Source organism: Poecilia mexicana, unplaced genomic scaffold (genome assembly GCF_051168715.1).
Source record: "Poecilia mexicana isolate PSO_F unplaced genomic scaffold, ASM5116871v1 scaffold_5, whole genome shotgun sequence".
Classification (NCBI taxonomy): Eukaryota; Metazoa; Chordata; class Actinopteri; order Cyprinodontiformes; family Poeciliidae; genus Poecilia; species Poecilia mexicana.
This window is the reverse complement of record NW_028263374.1, coordinates 6,026,875-6,044,928: the sequence shown is the minus strand read 5'-3', so window position 1 is coordinate 6,044,928 and position 18,054 is coordinate 6,026,875. Positions and strand designations below refer to the sequence as shown.

The 18,054-nt window shown below is 39.0% G+C and overlaps 1 protein-coding gene across 3 annotated transcripts; it reads left to right on the top strand.

The window, feature by feature from the left end:
* Positions 1-1,659: 1,659 nt before the first annotated feature.
* LOC106923232 (dysbindin-like) lies at positions 1,660-17,186 on the top strand. 3 transcript variants are annotated; one of them, XM_014996167.2, is made up of 4 exons: positions 1,660-1,975; positions 15,197-15,349; positions 15,438-15,581; positions 16,687-17,186. In XM_014996167.2, exons 1-4 carry the CDS (start codon positions 1,933-1,935, stop codon positions 16,959-16,961), a joined length of 615 nt encoding a protein of 204 aa, XP_014851653.1. In that variant the 5' UTR covers positions 1,660-1,932; the 3' UTR covers positions 16,962-17,186. The 3 variants fall into 3 exon arrangements, with proteins under 3 accessions (XP_014851653.1, XP_014851652.1, XP_087861537.1); XM_014996166.2 differs by having other exon boundaries at positions 1,666-1,975; positions 16,684-17,186; XM_088005411.1 differs by lacking the exons at positions 1,660-1,975; positions 15,197-15,349; positions 15,438-15,581 and adding an exon at positions 15,800-16,505 and having other exon boundaries at positions 16,684-17,186.
* The last annotated feature ends 868 nt before the right edge of the window (positions 17,187-18,054 follow it).

Sequence of the window (18,054 nt, the reverse complement as noted above, 5' to 3'; positions counted from 1 at the left end):
AAAAGAATATAATTCCAAAAATAACACAACTGTGAATTATTTAAGCAATTATTTAACTGGTTCTATTACTCATCTTGATGTCTGTCGTTTAACCTGTGTTACTTAAAGATGTAGAAAACCGTGGTCTCTTTAGCACTTTGACATTTCATTAAAATAACTTTAAATCAGAAGAAGAAGCAGGATGACAAATTTCAGCTGTTTTGAAACCAACTTTTCAAAACTTTCCCATTCATTGATACTGGAACAAGTCTCTCTTGCTAGTTTTAACATAATAAGGTGGCTTCACCTGGTTCACCTGGTTCTAAAATGTTTTATAATATAACCACAGGTGTACAAAACCACATACCACAAACAAAATTAGCTGTTACACCCGAACTGTACTTCTTCAGACAAAATGGAAGCTTTAATATGAAGAAGCAAACATTCAAAATATTCTGAAAGTCATTAAAGACGTAGCATTGGTAAAGAGTTTAATCTCGTAGGAGCCTAAAAATCAACTCTAACACTGAGCTGCAACGTTTAAATTTACTCTTAAGAAGGGAAAGGAAGATGTTTTGAAAGCATCTGGACCGATCAGCTTCAGCACCAGTTCCACCAGGATCAAACCGGAAACAGAAACTCTCACTTCGGTGTTTGTCAAGCTGTTGTTTCTACATTCCATTTTGGTTTAGCTGATGGGAAAATCTTCGCTTATGCAGTCGTTGTTTAGGCCGGCGGCTAAAGACAAACACAGTGTAGGGTAAAATTCATTAAATAAAACGGCCGCATCCAGAACCCGACCAACATGTTGGGTGACCAGCCCAACATTAAGAGACAGCCTTGTCTCTTAACTCTCTTAACCGAGTAAAGAGACAAGGCCTCTTAACTCAGTTCATGTCGGGAGCCTAACTCATATCATATACAGTTTAAAAACCCTTGTTTGCATACTCCTGATAAAAAAATACAACACTTCTGCAAATTTTCTTCACATTTTCTTCAAATTGAGAAGTTCTCCTCCTGTGTAATTAACTAAGGTTTATTAGATCACACAAATCTTTTCAGTTGTGCTGTGGGATTAAGATTAGGGCTTGGATTGTTGCACATTTGGAAACACCTTCTTCCTGACAGATTGGCCTCAGGGTGCAAATTATGAAACGACTCTCCTACCAGCATCTTTGTATTTGATCTAATCACTAGATGAGATTAATAGTTGTATCAGAACTGATTGATTTCATAAATAAACTAGACTATATAGATATTTTATGACCCAACAGCAGATTTGAATGTATGATAAAAGAATCTAGAGAAATATATCTACCAAGAAACAATAACAGAATTGTAAAAGTCATTTTTTCTGGGTTTCCCCTCATAGTTCAAATGTTTTCTAACATTTAACTTCCCCACTTTTTTTTAATGGAAACTAATCAAACTGTGAAACATAATTCACTCAAACAGATTCAATTTCAAAACACAAGCAAACAAGGAGAAGAAGAGGACAAAAAAGACAAATGGGGAGGTGAAGGAGAGGAAAGGAAAGGGGAGCAGAGAGACAAAAATAACAGAGGCATGTGTCTGTTCCTCCTTGGTATTTTCCACTCTGTTAAATAAATCCCTTCCTCCCTCCCTCCTCTCCCTGCTTTCCTTGCTCTCTTCCAGCTCCTCCTTCCTCCCCGTCATTGGTCAGCTGGCTGAATCCACAGAGCCACAAAGTTGTCCTCGCTCTCATCCAAGTGGCTCACGCTGCCCTCGGGGAGGAAGAAGAGAAGCAGGGAAGAAGGACCAGCAGGGAGGCGATCTATATCTGGACACTTTGGAGCGGCTGCAGAGAGCGGAGGAGGTGGGGGATGCGCGTCAGGATTTTGGTTCAACTCTGACAAGGCTGCCTGGTAGCGTCTCCTCACCCTGTCGACACGTCTGACTGATGGTTTTGTTTCCAACAACTTTCCCAGCATCATGAGCTCCTCATCAGCCAACCTTCAAAGCAAACGCCTACCTTGTAAGTTTCTTTTAAAAACTTTGGTTTGATCAGATTGAAGGTGTTAACCAAAATGTTCCGATTCTAAGAAAATTGTCTGCATGTTGATGTGATTTTTTTTTTTTTACCTTAGCCAATTGAAATGAACCACAAAAATGGAGTCTATAGGCTGCTGGGTTAAGACAACAACCTGATTGATTATTTTGTTAACCTAGCACTCGACCAAAATATGGGCAACACTGGATTAATTTACCATTACAGGGTTGGGTTATTGAGACACTCCACAATAAAAACAAAACTATATCTTGAGCAAACTATTAAAATTAGCTGCAACAAAATACAAAAAGTTGGTTCATTCAAGGTTTATTATGTTTTCAACCCAAGACCTTTGGTAAAAAAAAGCACTATCCGATAACATAACCCAACCTCATGTTACACCATGCAGACGCTCAGTCTTCACTGAAGAAGATTACCTCGCTTGTATCTGTTAAACTTGCTGAATGAATCCAATAAAGAAGATTTGATTGCTCAGATGGAGGAGACACTCAGAAAGCATTCAAAATTTTTGCCACAAAAAATTTGTTGTTTTTTTAATTATTGGAAATAAATAAAACAAGAAGCTCACGTTATGGGAAACATATTCCACACCCGTCTGATGTAGTACAAGACAGTGAATTCTTCCAAATTCACAAACATCACAAAACAGCAACGTATCAACAGGGAAACACAAAGTTCACTTTACTTTCTTTATTACTTCGACACATTTTTGACATTATGCGGAGGAGGTGGGGGATGCGCATAATGTGCATCCCCACAGCCTGTTTTCAGAGATAAAGTGACCCAGGGCGATAAGTAAAAGAGAGTAATTTTATGTCAATTTTTAAATAAAGCAACTAAAAAAGTTAATTTGTTGAAACACATTTATGAGAAACATTAATACTAATTAATACTACTTTGCGTACCTAGATTGACTTTGTTATTGTTTGACAATTGTTTGCTTTAATTAGGATTACTGAACATGATTAGCACTTGGCGCTAAAAGCCTAATGTCTTGTTCAGTGAACAAACTGGTTCTCTTGTGTAAATTAATGAACATAATCCCCTGACATTTATATTATTCCACTGCATTATTTTACCGCCTTAGCATTTTTTCAGTCTTATCAGATTGTTGTATAGTTCAAAATGGCCACCTAGTAAGAATGATGAGCTGCTCGTTTGTGTCCACCCCAATAATCTAGGTCACACTTCTTGACCCTAATTTTTGGTTGAACTTATCCCAACAGAGTAAAGCCAGCATTGGGGTAAAATAACAATTTTTGTCAAAAGTGCTTCTCTCATATATGTAAATAGATTGTAAAGTCATTTACAATAGTATTGCTGTCAAGACTAAGCTCCCTTTGTGCATCATGTTTTCATGGGAGCCGGTGTGACGGCTCAGCCGGTGTTTTAATAGCTGCCTTTGTGTTGGCGTTCTCCAATGAACCTCAAGTGCCAAAAAATCTGAAAGGAATGTTGACTCACTACTCTAAGTCATATTCAGTACTACCAGATGAACAGGTCATACTCTGTCAGGAACGAACGCACACACACACACACACGCACGCACGCACACATTGAGAGGTAAAGTTGGATTGGGATCAAAGCACAACTATAGACATAGATCTCTTCTTCCTAATGGGATTGCGGTTGCGAATCTCGTCAGAATCGACTCGCCGCAGCCTGTTTTCAGAGATAAAGCGACCCAGATAGGGCCTGAAACTGCATTAGTCCCGACGAGTACAGAGATTTCACGAGACTGAAATGGATCAGGGTTCTGGCTCTGGAGATGGCGTCGCCCATCTGTCGTTGTGCCTGCTGTTCCCCGTGTATTCGGCTGCATCACGTTTTGATTTCTGTGTGTATGAGCCGGAGAGATCCGCTGTGCCGCGTTTGGATACTGCGCTGAGATGCGAGATGCTGCCTAATGAGCATAAAACAGAGGATGAAAACCTTCATGATAGCTAAGTGTAACTCTCCCAGATCACATTGAGGTGTTTGTTGCTGTGTTTTATGCTTTTTCTGTTTATGCATCACGCAGGAGATTAAGACTTGTGCAGCAGAAGTAAAAACATATATTGAACAAGCTACAAAGTCTTGCAAAAGTCATGTTACAGCCACTAACTTCGATGGATTTTATTGAAATGCTGGGTGATAACTGTAAAGTAGAAGGGCATATAAATAATTTCATAAAGATATAGCAGCAGAGATATGACATCAGGTCTGCTCTCACTCATAACCTGTTTATTGCGGTTCCAATTAAGTTTTCTACATATGTGGAAAACTTTCAGAATACTGCATTAAAAATAACACATTTTTTTCCATGATGCTCAAAAAATTGCCTGTGCTAAAAGTGGGCGGGCCTCTCGTTCAGAATGTGACCAAGAACATAAGAACTGTTTTGTTTGATTCTTCTGGAAAATTATGATATATTTTCGTGAAACTGAAAGCAAGCTTTGAAATGAAACTGCTTTACTTTTTCTAATCTAGCTGGATCCTCTGTGATATTTATCTGAAGATGATAAGTGTTTTTACTTCTTTAAATCTAGCTGACAAAAGCCAGGTTAAATCACTTAAACCCACCTGGAGTTTTGTTTTCCAGGTCATTCTGAGCACAATGGGAAAATATTTTATTCTTAAGAAAATAAATAATAGTTGGCCTCTTCTTCCCAGGAAAGCCTAATGACATATTTGTATTAATGATTGCTACAATAAAGATGACGTGGATCAATGCTTACATTATACCCTAATTGCTCTGCCGCAAGCAATGCCTTGTGATAATCGGGCGATTATTCAGTCACTGCGTGTAATTCTGCTTAGCAGCCGTAAATGAATGATTTAATAAGTTTAAATGAGAAGTTTAAACATTGCTGCGCCGTGGATACACATCAGCTGCATCCATTATTCTCCTCTAGGGTGTCCACAGTAAAAAGAAAGACAAGCATATATATATATATATATATATATATATATATATATATATATATATATATATATATATATATATATATATATATATATATATATATATATATATATATATATATATATATATATATATATATCTGGTAAGGTAAAGATCTGATGGATTAATCCAGGGATAGCCATGATGTTTGACCATAAAGTTTAAACTTGATCACTACATTATTTTCCACTTGGGGTCATGAACAGTGTTGCACAAGGCCTTATCAGGACATACCTTAAATTATGACGTGGTTTAATATTTGGACTCTGGTGGTAAATAAGGCCTTTTTTTTATTTATATGTATTTTTCTTGAATGGTAAATTGTGATTAAATATTTTTTATGTCAATAACTTACCTAAATTTAAACTAAATACTTTAATGCAGGTGAACTCAGACACCAGTACTTAGAAACAGGGCCGAGCTGAGGGTAAGCAGGGCCCCGGGCAGGATGTGACTTGTGTTTTGGTGTGTTCAACAAGCCTCATAACTGCTAAGACAGCAATGAATACCATATGTTGACTATATGACAGTGACGTGCATTAGTTGGACAATTTATTTATTTATTTATTTCTTGGGATTTGGGATTTTTTTTTAAATTATTTGATAAGTAGATTCTGTGAATAAATTTGAGATTGGTTTGTTTCTCTGCTTCACATTGTTTCAATTCAGACTACGGTTGGTTAAGGGTAAGGTGAAAATGTGACCCCACCTCAGAGACGACGTCCTTCTAACATAAAAAATAAAACTTTCATAGAAAACTGTCGTATTTTTAAATTGTGAATTCATTTAAATGTAATATAATTTGTAATTTGAGGTAAAAAATAAAAATAAAAATAAAAAAGCATCTGGAATCCTTTTAAATCAGATACTACAAAAGAAACTGAATTCTTAATAAACTTGACTGTAAACAACAACAGAGATCTGAAGCCGGGCTCACAGTGAGGGATTATCACAGTCTCTGTGGTTGTCCAGAGTGATCAGACATGCTGACTGCTGATTCAGCGCTTATATGACCAAACACTTGCTGCTGAAGTTAATAAGTGTCAGGAAAAAACCGTGAGTCACAAAACTAACGAAGGCTGCAGTGGGAGGAAAGATGACGACCTCCCAGGAGTTCTGGTTGAAGCGACCTGGCCAGAGAGCACCGAGTAAAAGACTGAACGATCCGCTCAACTCATCACTTCCATCACCAAATCTTGTTCCTGACTGAGGGATGAAATAGATATGTCAGCTCAATCTTTCTGAGACAAAGACACAGTTTGTTCATTTCTTTATCAATCACTGTTACACAAGTGGGTTTTTTTTTGGCTGTTGTCTTAGTAAATTCCATTAAGTCGTGTTTTTCGATAACAATGTGAAACCTTCCAACTCCAAAATAAACGAAAATGAAAAAATGTCTAAGTCATTGTGATTGGTTAAATAGAAAATTCCTCTCATGCTCCTGGCTTGTGTTAAAATAACTTTGAGCTGCTTCAAAAGTACAAGAAAAAGAAACAGCAGACACCAAAATATGCAACCCATGAAAACATGATGGTGAGGGAATTTAAGAAAAGTTAAAGCCTTTTATATAAGGATTCCAGATGCTTTTTTATTTTTATTTTTATACATTATATACATATATAATGTATTTCATACATTGGTATGAAAACATTCCTGCTCACTTACAAATATCTTCTGCTCCTATTTTTTCTTTTTTATAAAGCAAACTTAAATGTTTCTGATCATAAGGCATATTTTGATGTTGGATAAAGATGATAAAACTAAGACCTGAGTACATACACAGAGTCCAATGTTGAAATAATTATTTTTCATGAATGGATAAAGGTACTTAAATCAACTAGGCACAAATTTTTGAGCTATTTTTGCTACCATAAAAAGTTTGTGAAAACTTTTACATCACTGTTTTTTGTAGAATAGTTTTCATTAAACCTCTTAGCTCTCTTAGCTGTCTTCATTATTTCAGTAATGCTGCATGTAAAATATTTCTTAATTCTGCAGTTCTTGCAGTCATCAGGTCTGGGTTGTAGCTTGTGAAATAGTAACTATTTTTTCACAATAGTGTTTTTCAGACACTTCCTCTGTTTTGGAGAAACAAGGCCTGTCACAATAACAAATTTTGCTGGACGATACATTGTCCCCGAAGTTATTGCGATAAACGATAATATTGCTTTTTTGAGACCACTTTCAAGTAACTTAACTGAAAATGGCATAATATTGCAAGAAAATATTCTCAGAGATCAGTAGACTTTAAATTCTAATGAGCACTTAATAATGGAACTGGAAGACATTTTTAAACGTCCAAAATAAATAAACAAAACAACAGAAACAACAAATATTGTCCATCAAAAAAAAGGACAAGTTGAGACCAATAAACCAGACTGAAGGCTTTTGTAATTCAGTTTTTGATAGAAAGAGAAAAGAGAAAAATTATAAATCATACAAATGGAAATAATTAAACTATTTTTAATATATCATGTGATTAATTGATTTATTGCTTATTGCAACAGGGCTATGCAACTGAATGATTCTGTTTCCAAAACGTATTAAAGTTAGAGAACTTCATACTGGCTCTTCCCCACAGACCGACCATGAACTTCGTTTTAAACAAGTGGCAACTGGAGCTAAATGCAGTCACTCTGCTGTTCAGCAGTAACCATTCTCTCTAAGAGGATTTGTCAGTGCAGGAAACAAACATGGATCAGTGCTTCATCATCTGGTAAAGCCTATTGTGTTAATCAGAACTCATGACAGCCTGCTGGTGGACATGTGGAGGGTAGTGGGACAGGACAATGACCTATAAACGGCCCTATTGTCAGTCATGGTGGAACCAAGAAGAGGCCTCCTGCTGATGATGTCAGCACCGATGGACGGTGCTGGACACAGCTTTGTCCCGGCAAACACAGCCTGAGCTAATATGACGATGGAAAGACCCGCAAATATAACAAAGCATCAGCTTAATAATGCACGAACCTTGCAACCCGATTCTTGTAAAGCGGGATCTTTTTTAGTGTTCCAACCAAAAAACTGAGAGTGAAAGTCTGACTGCTCCACTTTGTTTTTAAGGAGAGAGGAAAAGAGATGCAAGTGTGCAGTGCAGAGGGATTTTGGCCTCAAACTGCTTCCAGGCCTGCGTTCGTATCCTGAAATCTCGCGGTAGGACAAAGGTCAAAGAGTGATGGAATCTTTTCACCTTTGGACAGGAGGCCCAGGGCATTCACTGCCAGGTTTCACCTCAGGTAGATCTCCGTGTTTCAAAATCTGAAGTGTGGGCCGGCTAAGTGGTCACAGAAAAGATCATTCACTCATCCGTTTATGGTTTCTAGAAATGTAAGAGTCTGAAAAATAACAGCTGTAAAAAGCTTTGGACTATGTCAGGGGTCTTCAAAGTGCTTTGCAGTGCTAAAAGTATGAACTACCCTCTGTTTGGCCACTGTTTATTTAGGGTTGTGGAAAAAGACATTCCCAGTACTTTGCAGACAACTCTATTACAGTGGAGCATGTTCACGTCCAACTCATGAAAAACCCCCACTTTAAATAATTGTGGTCATACTTTCATCTTTTTTATTCTTATTTTGCCTGGCACAGACTCTGCGTCCTCACTGACTGTAGCATTAGTAACTAAAAATCAGTCCATTTAATCTCTGACAAAGGCTTGGGGATGTTGGCTAAATGTTTGCAGTTACTTTTTCTGCACGCCCCACACTTTGAAAAGCCGTGGACTGTATCAGTAATTTGCTACAACACCGTGTTACAATAAAAACAATGAAAGTCAAGGCTTTGATTTTGGTAAATGTGGAAAAAAAAAACTTCTGTGAGAAAACTGGAGGAAAAAGTAGCATGTTTGGGTCATCAAGTTCTAAAACCCTTTTCTATCCTACCCCACCACCAGAAATGTAAACATCCAGAGTTTCCTAAACACTGTGGGCCCGTAACTGGACCCATGAGCTTTTGATCAGATGAGACTCGGAGTGATCACCTCATACCCAAAGTTAAATGTGGTGAGGGATCTTTTGCTTTTAGACGTTCCTGACAACCCTATGATGTGCATGACATCAAGGACTGTTTGAGATACAAAACCACTGTAAATAAAGTCCTGGTGGTATCTAAAACTGGGTCATCGTTGTGTCTTTCAACAAGATAATGACTCAAAACCTACGGCCAAGTCAACACACAAATAACTCACCAGACGTAAAATCCAGTCTTCCTTGGCCATCTGAGTCCCCAAATCCTACAGAAGAGCAGCTGAAGAGGAGAGGAGATAGAAGAGAATTTAGGGAATCTGGACAGTCTGCAGATTGTTAGAGAAATTGTTGATGGTCCCTCTCTCTCTGGGTGCTCCAACCTCGTTAAATGCTGTAGGTGAAAACTAAGTGCTGCCCCCTTGTCAAAGTGGTTTCTTTATAAGGTGCATTCACACCAGCCCTGTTTAGTCCACTTTAATCAAACTCTAGTTTGATCAAACTAGATCAAACTAGATTCTTCCCAATTCGGTTAAATTGGGAAGATGTGAATGTGTAATCAAACTATGGTGCAGGGCATTCTGGGTAAATACAACCTAAACAAATGTGAGAGTCTAGCGCTGGTCGGAGAAATGGTTTGTGGTCTTTAACCAAAGACAAAAGAGAAATCCTACAACCGCTAAAATCTGACGCCACTCCATTTTTGTTCACATTTTATGAAGTAGGAAGTTGCACTGGTCTGCATTCTGATGTTTTAGTGTCGCATCCTTCAGTGGTTCTACGTGCAGCACTACCACAGGTGAGAACAGATTTTTTAAAGGGTTTGAATCATTTGGCACAGTGCAGTATGAAAGTGAACCGGACTAGCTGAAAATGTAACAAGTGTTGCTCCTTTTGTCCCCAAAAGGACCAAGTTTACTGGACTATCAGGTGAAAACACCCATATTGACAACACATGTACCAATACCAGTACCATCAGAAGTGCTCATATTAACTTTATTGTAACAATCCAAATTTTAATACTGGAACTGGGTGAGCTAAGAACAATAACAGAAGTCCAAATATTCTGCTTTGAATTGGCTCTTTATATAGGCATCATTTAAGTCAAGTCTTGCCGGTGTATGCTGACACAGGAGCTATTTAAACAGGGATGACTTCATCCACTTGGGTATGAAAACCACTTCCCAGCTCAGACAGAACCAAAGTTGGAGTATGGTAAGCTATTCTGTAATCAAAGTGGAGAAGAAAGCAGTGATTCCCAGAAGTTTGAATTCTCCGCCAACATTTTTCTGTTGTTACAAAACGACGGGAAAATGTTTCCACAGAAGCGTTTGCTTCTGGCCTTGACCTTCCCTCTCTTCGTCACAGGGGAGCTTCATGTGAGCTCACATTTTCCTCCAGCTCACTGATGGGCCTAATGGGAGCCTGTGGGCGACACCGAGCCCTCCTATCCCTTCATTTAGCTCAGGGATCAATGCTTTGCTGCTGCGGCTGACGCTTCTAACCTGGCATCTCAGCGGGCGGCTCCTCACAAAAAAAAAAAAAGAAAAAACAAGGGGGAAGAGAAACATGTGACATCCACACATTAAACAGACACAAAGAGTGACCTGATTTTTCGTTTTCATTTATGTACGTGTACTTGAAGCTGTGCCGTGAGGAGATGACGAGATTTAGTTGAGCGCTAAATGATCTAGCATCAAAAAGGGATGATGGGTTTTACTTCTTAGATGCTGTGCTGAGCCCTTTCATGTGGTCAGCCTCATCATGACACAGTTTTTGTGAAAATGTGACGATAGTATAATTCAGGCTCTTCATGCTAATCCCAACAAGGGCACACTCATGGTACCTCTCAAAAGTATTCACATCCATTGACTTCAAATGTCTCCTTTAGAACAAGCTTATGTATTTTACTTTTATTTTTTTTTTTTTTTGCCATAGACTTAACACAAATAGTAAGTGTAGTAAAGTACTGAAAAGTGTGGACTCTGTTTCTGACAGCGATTAAAATTCAACATAACCAATTCATTCAGAGATCACAAAACAAGTAAAGGGTCAACCTGTGTGTACTTTAATCCCAGGGTTAATGAAATCGTTGCTGTGTTTCCATTACAAACCTGCGCAAACCTTTGTCAATATTCTGCTAATGTTAAAAAACTAAATTTTGCAATTATGGCTTTTCCATTTAATAAGAAACGCAATTAAAATCACAGGTGAATAAGTTTGTTCACGGGATAAGTCATTAAAAAACACAACGCTCCGTCATCCTCATACCACTTCCTGTCGTCTTCTTAATTTTTCCGCCAGTAGTAACATCCAGATGTTGATCACATGACTTGTGTGATGTAAAAAAGGTCTTTCCATTGCATTCCAGTAATTTTGATACAGCCGAAAAACCACCTAGTCCAAACGCAAAAGCGTTTTTATCAAAAAACTTGTTTTTTCTAAATAACTTGTGTTTCCATTAAGGAAATGTATTTTTGTGAGTCCAATTTGCGCGTTGGAAGCACAGTATCAGGTTTGCCAGGTTCTCTACTTTTATCTGGTCACTCTGTCTGGAATTTTTGTGATTATTCTTTTTTAAAATCTGTCCAAACTACTCACTCTAGGAACTTGCGTTATCTTTAAGGAGAGCAGTCAGTCCCATTCAGCTGCATCTCTGCCTTTGTGTTTGCCTTGAAAGGGCCCTTTATTTGCCTGCTGCCTGAGCTGAAGATCTGGGTTTGTCTTTATGCCGGGAGACGGAGTGGCATGCAAACACATCCGGCCTCCTCCGTCTGTAGCAATCACTTTTCTGTCTGTTCCAGTCATTCTGCGTGTCCAGCTGGTCTTATGGACCTCTGCTTCTCAAGTCCCAGGGTGAGAGAGAGGAAGGAAAGACGAGGGGGGGAAAAAAGAGCCAGAAAAGACTGAGTGAATGAAATCTTTCACATTCTTCCTTCCTTTCACCATGAAACTAATGACTTCGTTGTTGTGTGGAACTGATGTACAATAGACGTGTAATCTCATCGCCTTTTTTTTTTTTTTTTTTTGACTGAAGATTTTACCACGCGAGTTCCTGGGCTACTCAGAGGTCACCGGGGTCGCCGGTGGCCAAAAGACTAACTCTTGGATGAGGAAGCAAAATCAATGTGAGGATATACGTCTGTAGCTAACCTTTAGCTGCCCAGGGGCATCAGGCTTTCGGTGGAAACAATCAATGGCGTGATCAATCAGTGTTTAACTGGGTGGGAAAACACTTCAGGATAAGCAGCAGCTATATTTAAACCTGCAGCCTTAAAGGGAATCAATTTAATCCAGCTCAGGTCAGCTGCTTTCCAAAACTAAACCCTGTTTTCTCTCCGGCACGCTGCTCTCAGCTGGATGCAGCAAACATTTAGAGTCACACGACGAGCAGGCCGCTTCTTGTTGTGTCAGACATATCGCTTTGTCAACGCTGCTGCCCTCGCCTCCTGTTACAGCTCTGAGGAAAACTGGATTTGTGATTGTGTAACAATTATAAATGTCCCTCTCTGTAAGGGGCTATTTTATGCATTTTACAGGGCCATGGTGTCATTTTACAGCACAATCAAGTAGTTATGTTAACTTCACTTGCTGTATATATCAAACATTACAAAAAAAATTAAGAAACTGTCTCTTTGTGAAACTCCTGCTCTTTCTGACACTGCGCCTTAAAATATGTATCACTGATGAGAAATTTTAAGTTTTATTTTAATCTCAAGATTCTCTCAAAAACCTTCCCAAAACATATTTTTAATCTGTCGAGAGTTAAGCTTCCTAAAATAAAGTTATGTTTTCTCAGCATAAATATCAGGATACATATTTATTAAAATCATTTTAAAAGAATCAACATACAAAGTGAACATCTTAACTTTAATTTTTAAAGGAAAGAACTTTAGTCTTGCTTAATGTCTGCTTTCTGTCAAATACAATTGGTTGAATTCCCCATAAGCACAGTTTATTACCTAACCAGGCAGCTGAAAAAAATATCTTACTGGAACTTCAAAGTACACATTTATGTAAAGATGTACATCTGAACTATGAATATGGCTGAATATCGACTATTAAAGAGAAAAAAGTATTTTTATTTTGGCAGATTAGTTATAGACTCAGTTATAGTAAATGCGTAGTAGAAGGTAATAAGGGAATTAAGTTATTTCTATACTGCTAAATTATCTTCTATTGTAGTTAGTAAACACTTCTCATAACACTTATAATCAACTAACTGAAGTCAAATCACCAAATTATTGAATAATGATTTTTTTGAAGTATCGGTATCAGTGTCTGCGATACTAGCCCTGTATTTACTTCTGATCGCATCGATACAAAAATCCCCAGTGTCGCACATCCGTACTACGCAGCCAGCAGAAATTGATTTCCTTATTATGAATGTAAACAAGCAGAAAGCAGGTTCAGCTGATTGCTGTTTCCAATGACCCAGGGGTTTTTAAAATGTCCCCAGTCCTCCTTGTGAAGCTCTGTTTCTCATCGCGGTCTCCGTCAACAAGCTGTCAGCTCAGACTGGAGCTGCGGTGACAGGCTCCTGTCATGTCGCCGTCGCAGATATGCGCCTGGCCGTGACTCATGGGGAGCGCTGTGCTGATGCAGCACACCAGACAAGCCAACCTGTTGCTCTTTTAGATCAGCTTTGCTGCCTTTGCACATCCAGAAAAGGACCTTTTTTTTCAGCACTTTCTGTGCTAGTTTAGCTTAATAAAGTAGCACAGAAAACCTGCGATCACAAGCGTCCTCAAATTGACACAAGCGATGACTCATCCTTTCTAAATTGCACTCGCCGGTGCATTTTTTTTTTTGATCACTGGGCCCTATACGCTGACTAGATAAGCTTGACTTTACTCCCAGTTTAGACATGAATCAGACAGCTGATCCAATTAGTTCAATCCCTGTTCGGAATCGCTGCTCGGATCTCAGAGACTCATCTGATGATAGCAGCGGCCAGTAAATCCACCGATTCATACATTTCAGTTCAAGTTTCCTGTCGAACTGTACTTCGATATATATAGTAGATATATCTACCTGTCTTTATTTAAATTTAAGATTAGTAATCTAAAAAGAGAGAACCACAGTTTTTTCTGGGGTTCTCTTCAGCCTGGTCTCCACTTGAAACTGCAGTTCGGGTTACAGTGATGCTGATGAGGAGGAAAATGGGATCACATGGTTCCTCAAACAGGATTAACTTAGCGAGAGGACTCGCAGTTCGCCCTGTGAATCTTAAGAGCAAGACTGAAAATGTGTGGGTGAGCAAAGTGCGGCTGTCTTTAATTTCCACTGATACGCTCAGTAAAGCTTGCATTTTCATACAAATGATGAATAGAGGGGACTTAAAAACTCTGTATCTTCACAGATGTATGCTTACAAAGTAACAGAAAAATAAAACTGCCAACATGCGCATCATTTTATGCCTGGCATTGTTATATTTACTGCTTACTGTCTACAGAAACTGAACGAAGGGATATGAAGCTTTCTAGGCTACAGCTCAATGTCGCCCTCTTCTGGCGTGCTGGGCTGCTGAGCGCTTTGAAATATGTTTTCAGCAATGCTCTGGTTGGGAGTCAAGACACAAGGATGTACTCAACAAGCAGAAAGGTCTGTTGACAGTGAGTCATTAGAAGACAATCAGGAACCTCTCATGAACTTTACACACACTAAGAGCAGACTATAATTTGTCATCTTCCTAAAATAATGGCCTAAAATGATTTTGGAAAGGTAGTTTAGGCAAACCCCCTGCCCCTCAAAAATCCACTTTTAGCAAAAGATGACTTATTTTCTGATGCCCATGCAATCTGTTCATATATCAAAGTATTAAGACACGTGACAAACACTGTCCCGATGCCAAAACAACTCTGAAAAATGCAAATGTTTTGTGTTTCCAGGAATAGAATAATTGTCTCAGTAATCTCAAAGTGTTTTTAAGAGTCTTTGTTAATAAAGAATAATCCAGTTCGGATTTGACAGAAGTGATTCCAGATTGTTTGTCCTTGAGTCGTGTGCCAACTTGAGCGTCGTTAGCCGGCTGCGGTGAACAGTAGTTATTTTCTGACTCACATCGTCTATTACAGAGAGATGACAATAGAGTACCAGATAACACACTGGAGTGTAATTTGCAGAAACTTTTTGTTTTTTGTTTTTGTTTCCGTGCCACTCCCTATGGATTGCTGCCCTGGGGAGTTAGTCACATCACTCCTGTTGACATTAAACCTGTAAATAGGAAATGTGCTGCAGCAACGTCTGACTTCCTGTCCTGCTGCATCCTATGATTCCCAGCAGAGACGGAGCATGCCCAGAGGCTTCCAGACATGGAGTCAGCGCAGCAGCTCAAGCTTAGGGAGCGACAACGCTTCTTCGAGGAGGTCTTCCAGCACGAAGTGGACGTCTACCTGTCCTCGGCTCACCTGTGCATCAGGGACTACAGGAGACGTAAGCTGGTCGTTTGGTAGCGGATTTCTGCATCCACGGATAAAGACGTTTTAATTGTTTTTTTGTTATCTTCCTTCGGATTTTGCAGCGCCCATCGGCAGCATCTCCTCCATGGAGGTGAACGTGGATCTCCTGGACCAGATGGAGCTCATCGACCTCTCTGACCCAGACCCAGTGGATGTGTTCTTCAGCTCCGTGGGGGAGGAAGCGGTGCTGTCCTCGCCGCTGCCGGGTATTGAAACTATTGGAACTGGATCATAATGCACACTGAAAAATGATACGCTAATTAAATTTAGCAAAATGCAGTGACATTTTTACAAGATATTGAGTTTATTTGAATGCATAAGCTTTGTTTTTAATTACATCAGATTCAACCATTCAAACCACGCCATCAACTGAGTAGATTAACTAAGTATTATCTGAACCAGATTGAAAAGCTGAGTTGAAAGTATTAAAGGTCATAAATAAATAAAATTCAAAACATTTATAGGCTTCAACTTCAAATTGACCAATTACCTACTGAAAAATGTGTTTTAGCAACTGTTTTTTATTACTTAATTTACTACATTTGACAGTATTTAGTGATCAATATCTCACCGAATAGAACAAAAATTTACATTGTCGCTATAGGAAATTACATGTATTTCTACCATCTCTATTAAAGTAGTTAAGCAAAAGATTTGTCGGGTCAGTGTATTATTTTGAGCTGGACTTAAGCAGCATTTGAAGACATTATCCTCAGTCATTTCTGTCAGTTGTATTTAACATTTACCACAATCAGAACTAAAAATAAAAGATTTTAATCTCTGAATTCAAAAAATTTTTTCAGAAGATTGAAGCCAGAACTCCAATTAAAAAAAGAAGTCAGAATTCTGAGATGAATCAGAATTTTGTGAAACTGTCAAAATTCTGAAAATGAAGTCAATTTTTTTTTTAAATTTTAGTGGCTCTAGTATTCTTCCATATAAGGGGCCTGGAAACACATTTCCATCTCACCAGTGGTGCAACGCAGGACACAACATACCGCTAAGCACCCTGGGAAATGGTTTCCACTCCCGCCATTTTTATCTTTCAGTTTTGAAGTGCAGACCTAAAATCCCTACTTTAGTAAACCGATGGGACAAAATTAATAAAAACGTTGACATGACTTACTGCAGTAAGTTCAAAATCTAGTTCTTAAAAAGTCGAAGTTAGTAGACAACTAAATGCTGCTCAAAAGTTTTATAATATGCCCATATAGCCATATTGTTATTTTTAGAGTGTTCATCCTACAAAACAATAATAAGCGACTTTGAACCACGAGTAACATTGTGCTTTCTACCTCCAAACCTTAGCAGGCCACAGCAGCGACGAGGAGGCCATCAGGAACGGGCTGTTCCGCCACGTCCTGGAGAGTCTGGACGGCAAGTCCCGCATGTCCTCCACGTCTTCGGACTGCTCCTCGGACAGCCAGACCGCCAACGTCAACGGAGGAGACACTCCTCTGGTCGGGTCGGACAACGAGGAGACGCCGAGCGGCGAAGCGGTGAACAGAGGCGTGTCGCCGGAGGACGGAGAGCAGAGAGTTCGGAGCGTGGACTCCTACTGCGAAGAAGCGTCCCGTACGAAATAACGCGGAGATTTTAAACGGAGGACGCACCAACTAAAGGAGGACGTTGTTTGAGGAAATACTTTTTAAATGAGTAGGTTTCCATGGTAACCCGCTAATCGATGTGTACTTTCTAGCGCGGGCTATGAAGTGTAAATATGCCGATCCTGGTTAGACTGGTCTTCCTTCTTGTCATTTCAGTGTGGAAAAATAATTTTTGTACAGTATTAATAAAACTCTAAAACAAGAGATGACAGAAATTCTATAATTTTTTTTTTAAAATTATTTTATTCCATTTAGAAAAAGCACTGAGATTTTACAACTTGTGTGTGGTACTGAAAATAAAGGAAGACGGTAATAGAACTGGTTCTTCTCGGGTGTTTTAACACTCTGTGAATGATGAATGTGAGAATGTGCTCAGCTTCAGACCGAAATTAAAAGTATGCGCTTCAGGCAAAACTCGCAAAGCGCTACAGTCAGACTTCAAAAAGGCTTTTCCCACAAAAGAGCTTATTGGAGGCCATCATGTCAGCATGTATCCACACTGACAAAGAAGAGATAACATAGGCTTAAGAGTAATTTGAGGCACTGAAAATGTGTTCATTTAAAAAGGGCAGTATTATGTAAAATCAACTTTTTTTAAGTTTTACATCATATTATAATGTTATTAATTCATGCAAAAAACAGAGCTGGAGTGTTGCTATGATTCTTTCATGTTTGAGAAATTGTTTAATTTCCTGTAGCAACCATTCAGCTAAAATGCCTGGGTGGACCTAGCTCCACCTTTGAGGCCGCAGCTCCTCCTCAGAGCTGTAGTTTCCAGCCCTCCCCCTGCAACTCCCCACTCAGCTCCTTCAGACTAGCCAGCAGCAATTAGCAAACACCTAGTGGAACTACACATCAGCTGAGCTCATTATATGAGCTACTTCTCAGTGCATGGTGAAGATGTTAAAAGGTTAATGGAGGAGCCATGTTGTGATGACTTTCTGAAGGCGGAGATTCAGATTTTTAAAGACACAGAGGTCCCACTTCAGGGCATTAAATTAAGTCAAATTTCTCTTAAGTCATATTTTGTATATACAGCATTTTTACAGCTGAAAGTAAATTTTGTCACAAT